The sequence below is a fragment of the Salmo salar genome, chromosome ssa19 (genome assembly GCF_905237065.1).
Source record: "Salmo salar chromosome ssa19, Ssal_v3.1, whole genome shotgun sequence".
NCBI classification, from domain to species: Eukaryota; Metazoa; Chordata; class Actinopteri; order Salmoniformes; family Salmonidae; genus Salmo; species Salmo salar.
Window position 1 is genome coordinate 87,576,682 of NC_059460.1, and position 7,167 is coordinate 87,583,848.

The 7,167-nt window shown below is 44.5% G+C and overlaps 1 protein-coding gene and 1 long non-coding RNA gene across 2 annotated transcripts in view; both read right to left on the reverse strand.

The window, feature by feature from the left end:
* The window catches only part of dlec1 (DLEC1 cilia and flagella associated protein), a 118,260-nt gene extending 117,088 nt beyond the window's left edge, over nucleotides 1–1,172 (reverse strand). The window contains 3 exon segments of the mRNA XM_045702866.1: nucleotides 26–166; nucleotides 783–875; nucleotides 977–1,172. Of these exon segments, the coding sequence (XP_045558822.1) occupies nucleotides 26–166; nucleotides 783–866 (225 nt within the window). The 5' untranslated portion in view covers nucleotides 867–875; nucleotides 977–1,172.
* Nucleotides 1,173–3,491: 2,319 nt separating this feature from the next.
* On the reverse strand, nucleotides 3,492–6,468 carry LOC106579771 (uncharacterized). Its single transcript, XR_006760830.1, has 2 exons — nucleotides 6,181–6,468; nucleotides 3,492–5,553 (listed from the first exon to the last, which is right to left on the reverse strand). It is a non-coding gene; the product is annotated as an uncharacterized lncRNA (long non-coding RNA).
* Between the last annotated feature and the right edge of the window lie 699 nt (nucleotides 6,469–7,167).

Consider the following 7,167-nt stretch of genomic DNA (forward strand, 5'->3'; position numbering starts at 1 on the left):
GTTGTTGAATGGGCAGCTTAGCTACCTGTTGAAGATCCTCCACATATTTGTCATGGTAGTTGTTGTCTCCCCTTCTTGTCTTGGTGAGAATGGCAACTGTGTCTTTCCCAATAATCTCTGTTGTGTAGAGATCCTTGAAGATGCTTGCCAATAAATGTGAAATGTCCTATTGGAAAATATAGCGTAGCATTAGACTTAGGAGTATAACAATAGTCAATAACTGATCTTGAATGAAACACACTGACATTCCCACATAGTTCAGCCTACTAATTATCCAGCAGCATACCACCCTGCATCCCACTGCTGGCTTGCCTCTGAAGCTAAGCAGGGTTGGTCCTGGTCGGTCGCTGTACAGGAGACCAGATGCTGCTGGAAGTGGTGTTAGAGGCCCTCTGGTCCCCAAAAAATATCCCAATGCCCCAGGGTAGTGATTGGGGACATTGCCCTAATCACTGTGTAGGGTGCAGTCTTTTGGATTGGACGTTAAACAGGTGTCTTGACTCTCTGTGGTCTTTAAAAATCCCATGCTACTATCGTAATAGTAGGGGTGTATAACCCTGGTGTCCTGGCTAAATTCCCAATCTGGACATCATACCATCATGGCCACCTAATCATCCCCAGCGTCCAACTGACTAATTCCTCTCCCCTGTAACTATTTCCCAGTTTGTTGCTGTAAATGAAAACGTGTTCTCAGTCAATTGACCTGATAAAATAAGGGTAAAAAAAAGCCAATCTACTGTAAGAATCAAACGGGCATGATAAAATCGTTAGTTAGTGCTAACCTGTGTATTTTCTGATGCAGGTCGATGACGGTTCATGGACGGGTCTAACCCTGTTTGGGGTCTTAGCTCAGATTCCTCAAGCATGGTTGCAGTCTGTTGGGCCAAACAGTTGTGAGGCTAATTAAGTCAACGACAAAACACACATGATTCATCTATAATTCATGCGTAAATCCTTTATTATGTGGTTCACAAACCTGGTAAAGTGTGAAAGTAGCACATCTCTCCCGTTTCAGCCGCTAGCTCTTTGTGTACAAGCAGTAACCATAGAAACGGTCCGGGTTTCTTAAAGGGCCAGAGCGTTTTACCCAAAACTCCTTCATTGGTTAGCTACACGGAAGTCAACAATAACATTTAGAAATGTGCACTAAAATCTTTACTCTATCAAATACTATTGCTGTCATATTTTCAAGTAGTAACCATAGAAAAAAATGAAAATTGTTTTGCCAACCTAATCAGTCCAGTGCTACTATTTGCTTGATTAAAAGTGCACGAATTCAGCAGGAATCAACTATTACAGAATCACTTGATCTCATGCCATCTGCTGCTGTTGTGGTTTCCAACAGGATCCAGCATGTCTGCTATACTGCACCCGCTCTGCCAGGATCCAGCATGTCTGTTATACTGCACCCGCTCTGCCAGGATCCAGCATGTCTGCTATACTGCACCCGTTCAGCCAGGATCCAGCATGTCTGCTATACTGCACCCGTTCTGCCAGGATCCAGCATGTCTGCTATACTGCACCCGCTCTGCCAGGATCCAGCACGTCTGCTATACTGCACCCGCTCTGCCAGGATCCAGCATGTCTGCTATACTGCACCCGCTCTGCCAGGATCCAGCACGTCTGCTATACTGCACCCGCTCTGCCAGGATCCAGCACGTCTGCTATACTGCACCCGCTCTGCCAGGATCCAGCATGTCTGCTATACTGCACCCGCTCTGCCAGGATCCAGCACGTCTGCTATACTGCACCCGCTCTGCCAGGATCCAGCATGTCTGCTATACTGCACCCGCTCTGCCAGGATCCAGCACGTCTGCTATACTGCACCCGCTCTGCCAGGATCCAGCACGTCTGCTATACTGCACCCGCTCTGCCAGGATCCAGCACGTCTGCTATACTGCACCCGCTCTGCCAGGATCCAGCACGTCTGCTATACTGCACCCGCTCTGCCAGGATCCAGCACGTCTGCTATACTGCACCCGCTCTGCCAGGATCCAGCACGTCTGCTATACTGCACCCGCTCTGCCAGGATCCAGCACGTCTGCTATACTGCACCCGCTCTGCCAGGATCCAGCACGTCTGCTATACTGCACCCGCTCTGCCAGGATCCAGCATGTCTGCTATACTTATTTATGTCGAAATGAATATGCATTCAAAACGCCAGGCTTGTGAGTGGTTATTCACTGCAGTTCACAGCCTAGACTAGACTTTTGGACTCACTTGAAAACAATAATAACGTTCTTCATGACATTGTGTTATTGTGGCCGAGGTAGGATACATCTATTGTCCCTAAAAAACTGAAACATTAGGGTAGCTTTTCCAGCTGCATACCCGGGAGCTGGGAAATCGGAGAGAGCGCACTTAGTGTAGGCTATCTATGATTTCTTTATGCGATATGTTTTATTTCACTGTCTAAATTGACATGATATATTCACTGCAGCATTGAGCTTCTAAATGATGGGTTAATATGTGTATGCTTCTAACTTGGACTACACTGCGTGCACAATTATTAGGCAAGTGAGTATTCTGATCTTATCATTATTTCTATTCACATGTTCGAACTCCAAACCATATAAACTTGAATGCTTATTGGATTTAATCATTTTCAGGTGATATGCATTTGTGTAATGAGGGAGGGTGTGGCGAAAGTGAATTACACCTTATATCAAGGTGTGCGTATTTGTTAGGCAGCCTCATTACCTCAGGTAAAATGGGCCAAATAAGAGATTTAACTGACACTGAAAAGCCAAAAATGTAAAATGCCTTTCATACGGATGCGACACTCTTTAAATAGCTGAACTATTGAGGTGTGACCACCGGACATTCAAACGTTTTGTTGCGAATAGTGAACTGGGGTGAAAAAAACGCATGGGGAAGAAAAGGCGCAAATTAACTGAAAAAGACAAGAGAAGAATTAAACGTCAAACTACCAGGAACCCATTATCCCCCAGCGCCACCGTATTCCAGAACTGCAACCTACCTGGAGTGTTCAGAAGTACAAAGTGTAATAACCTGTTCCACTACTGAAGACATTGGCTCTAATCTAGTGGAGTAATAACATGTTCCACTACTGAAGACATTGGCTCTAATCTAGTGGAGTAATAACCTGTTCCACTACTGAAGACATTGGCTCTAATCTAGTGGAGTAATAACCTGTTCCACTACTGAAGACATTGGCTCTAATCTAGGTTGTGCTTTTAGATTGAGAGAGAATTAACAACTAAGCAATATTTTTTCACTTCCCAAATCCCAGCCTGGTCTGTTTGGTCTGTATCGTAATCATTCCTGGAAGTCTATGTTGCACCTCTGGGTTTAAAAACCCTGTATCAGTCTGGTATTTCTACAGTAAGTCAAACAATTGTATTATATTTAAGTCTTCTGTGATGTATATAGAGTGTAATATATATAATTTATAATATAATATCACTCAGGGTGACCCTGATTTAACCCTGCAGTTATCAGGAATCAAGGTAAGACACAGACGCAGACTGTTGAAGTAACAATTTTTACTGTAGCAACAGGGGCAGGCAAAGACAGGTCAAGGCAGGCAGGGGTCGATAATCCAGGGTAAGGCAAAGGTACAGGACGGCAGGAAGGCTCAGGGTCAGGGGCAGGCAGAGAGGTCAGGCGGGCGGGTACAGGATCAAGGCAGGCAAAGGTCAAAAAGCAGGAGGACAAGAAAAGAGAGGCTGGGAAATGATAGGAGCTGACAGGGAAAACGCTGGTAAACTTGAACGAACAAGACGAACTGTCAACAAACAGACAGAGAACACAGGTATAAATACACAGGGGATAATTGGGAAGATGGGCGACACCTGGAGGTGGGTGGACAGGTGAAACAGATCAGGGCGTGACAGCAGTAAAAGATTTTAATGACAGTAAAAGCTCTGGAGGCTAAGAAGTATTGTGTATGCAGTGCACACCTGAAGCACATTCAGACTTTTTCCCCGTGGGCGGACTGGTGTGTCTAAAACAGGGTGTGTCGGCCACCTGTCACAGACAATCAGAAACCGTTCTGTTGTTACTGTTGTGAAACAGACTGTCCTGTACAGAGTGGAGGGTGAGGTGGAGGATGTCAGTGAAAAGTACAGCTCAGCACAATGAGACTGACTGGTCCTGTTTATACATAACCAATCACATTACAGTGAGACTGACTGGTCCTGTTTATACACAACCAATCACATTACAGTGAGACTGACTGGTCCTGTTTATACACAACCAATCACATTACAGTGAGACTGACTGGTCCTGTTTATACACAACCAATCACATTACAGTGAGACTGACTGGTCCTGTTTATACACAACCAATCACATTACAGTGAGACTGACTGGTCCTGTTTATACACAACCAATCACATTACAGTGAGACTGACTGGTCCTGTTTATACACAACCAATCACATTACAGTGAGACTGACTGGTCCTGTTTATACACAACCAATCACATTACAGTGAGACTGACTGGTCCTGTTTATACACAACCAATCACATTACAGTGAGACTGACTGGTCCTGTTTATACACAACCAATCACATTACAGTGAGACTGACTGGTCCTGTTTATACACAACCAATCACATTACAGTGAGACTGACTGGTCCTGTTTATACTCAACCAATCACATTACAGTGAGACTGACTGGTCCTGTTTATACTCAACCAATCAGTCTACTCTCAGTAGATTGGCCTGCACTCTATCATGTGGTGTGGGACACCCAAAGAGGTGATCGATAAAACACTTTGTAGTTCCCTGTGGGCTTGGCCAAACAGACTGTATTTTCACATCAGCACCCCGAGCAGCACAGTCAGTGCCTGGGACAAAGCTGCCTTCTGCTGGGTACAATAGAACAACACACTAAGGCCTCTGTCTCTGTTCCATCTATTGCTAAGCAGGAGCCTTGTGCTCTGTTGATGTTGATACACACTATTGCCCAATTGTCTGTTTCTCAACAGAATTCTGACGTACAGTGAGCTCCAAATGTACAGTGGCACCTTTTTTGTTGAACTGGCTCTGTACTCCAGCTTTAAATGATACAATAAATATGAGCTTTAAATGCAAACTGTCAGCTTTAATTTTAGGCGATTTTTCATCCATATCAGGTGAACCGTTCAGAAATTACAGCTCTTTTTGTACATAGTCCCCCATATATGTGTATTAAAGTTGTCGAAAGTTTAGTATTTGGTCCCATATTTCTAGCGTGCAATGATTACATCAACCCACCTCTAGCACGCGCTCCAGCAGGTATATCTCACTGGTCATCCCCAAAGCCAACGCCGCCTTTCCTTCCAGTTCTCTGCTGCCAGTGCCTGGAACGAATTGCAAAAATTGCTGAAGCTGGAGACTTATATTTCCCTCACTAACTTTAAACATCAGCTATCTGAGCAGCTAACCGATCGCTGCAGCTGTACATAGTCCATCTGTAAATAGCCCACCCAATCCACAGACTACAAATGTCGGTGATGTTTGTGTCCAGTATGAAGGAAGTTAAAGTTAGTTGTTGGTGACCTGCAGCGATACAGACGAAGAGTACCTGCTGTCCCGAAGGCTTCTGCCCTGTAAGTAGATATACAAGTTATTATTCATGTTTTCTTTAGATCATTTTTTCAAGCATTAGATACAGTTTAGGGTCGATCCTTTACAGTACAAAAGGGAGAATATACTGCATGTTTCAGACGACCTTGGCTACGGTGCTAACAGTCAGAGTGAAGCAGAGACAGATCAGACTCCAGATCATGTTGTAGTTGAGGGAAGCAGCACAACGGACAAAGGTATGATACGCCTTATCATTTCATGTATTCAATGCACACTGATATCACTTCTTTTTATTAAAGTGATACTAGCACCTGCAACAAGTTATCTCAGATGTGCGAGTGCTTTTTTTGAATGATGTATTCAATAGTGAAATTGTTTAATGTTGATGGAACACTAATCAACTTTGAAATAATGACAACAGAACCGACCAGATTCTCCACAGAGGAGTTTCCCGTTTCAACTACCGACAAGGTAAAGCAGTAAAACGGTGCACGTTTAAAGCATGAAACCTCTTTCCTGTCAGAGCCTTTCATAATGTTTTTTGCTGGTTTTTTTTGTATTTTTTTATCTCCAGCGTGTCCTTTACAGGATCTATAAAGAGGAAACCAACGAGCAGAGAACAATCCTCAGAATCGTAAATGCTCTTACCACTCTGGAGGACTTCAAGAGACTATCCCTTTGGTGTCTGAGGGTGTGAGTACAATTCTAATACATGTGATGTCTTGCTCAACATGTGGCAGTAACTTACAGTAACTGGTAACACTAGTATTACTGTGTTGATTTCACAATTTGATGCTCACTGTCTTCTAATTATCTACAGTCTATACACCAGGTTAGCCCAGCTAGTAGCAGACGCCAGGTAAGCCCAGCTAGTAGCAGACGCCAGGTTAGCCCAGCTAATAGCAGACGCCAGGTTAGCCCAGCTAGTAACAGACGCCAGGTTAGCCCAGCTAATAGCAGACGCCAGGTTAGCCCAGCTAATAGCAGACGCCAGGTTAGCCCAGCTAGTAGCAGACGCCAGGTTAGCCCAGCTAGTAGCAGACGCCAGGTTAGCCCAGCTAGTAGCAGACGCCAGGTTAGCCCATCTAGTAGCAGACGCCAGGTTAGCCCAGCTAGTAGCAGACGCCAGGTTAGCCCAGCTAGTAGCAGACGCCAGGTTAGCCCAGCTAGTAGCAGACGCCAGGTTAGCCCAGCTAGTAACAGACGCCAGGTTAGCCCAGCTAGTAGCAGACACCAGGTTAGCCCAGCTAATAGCAGAAATGGAGACCAATGATGTAAGTATACAAATGTAGTAATTAATGTTATGTCTGTAACAGAAACATCTCCCCTCGTACACATTGTATTAACAGTGTGACTTTATTTCTCTCAATAGGTGAAAGCTCTTGTCGTGTGTCATATCCTAGACTAACAGCAGACATGTCCATGAACGTGTCCTGTCTTGTTACCTGACGGTATGGTTTTTTAAATATTTATTTTAACTAGGCAAGTCAGTTAAGAACAAATTATTATTTTCAATGACAGCCTATCCCGGCCAAACGTGTGCCACCCTATGGGACTCCTAATCACGGCCGGATGTGATACAGTGGATTTGAACCAGGGACTGTAGTGAGGCCTCTTGCACTGAGATGCAGAAGT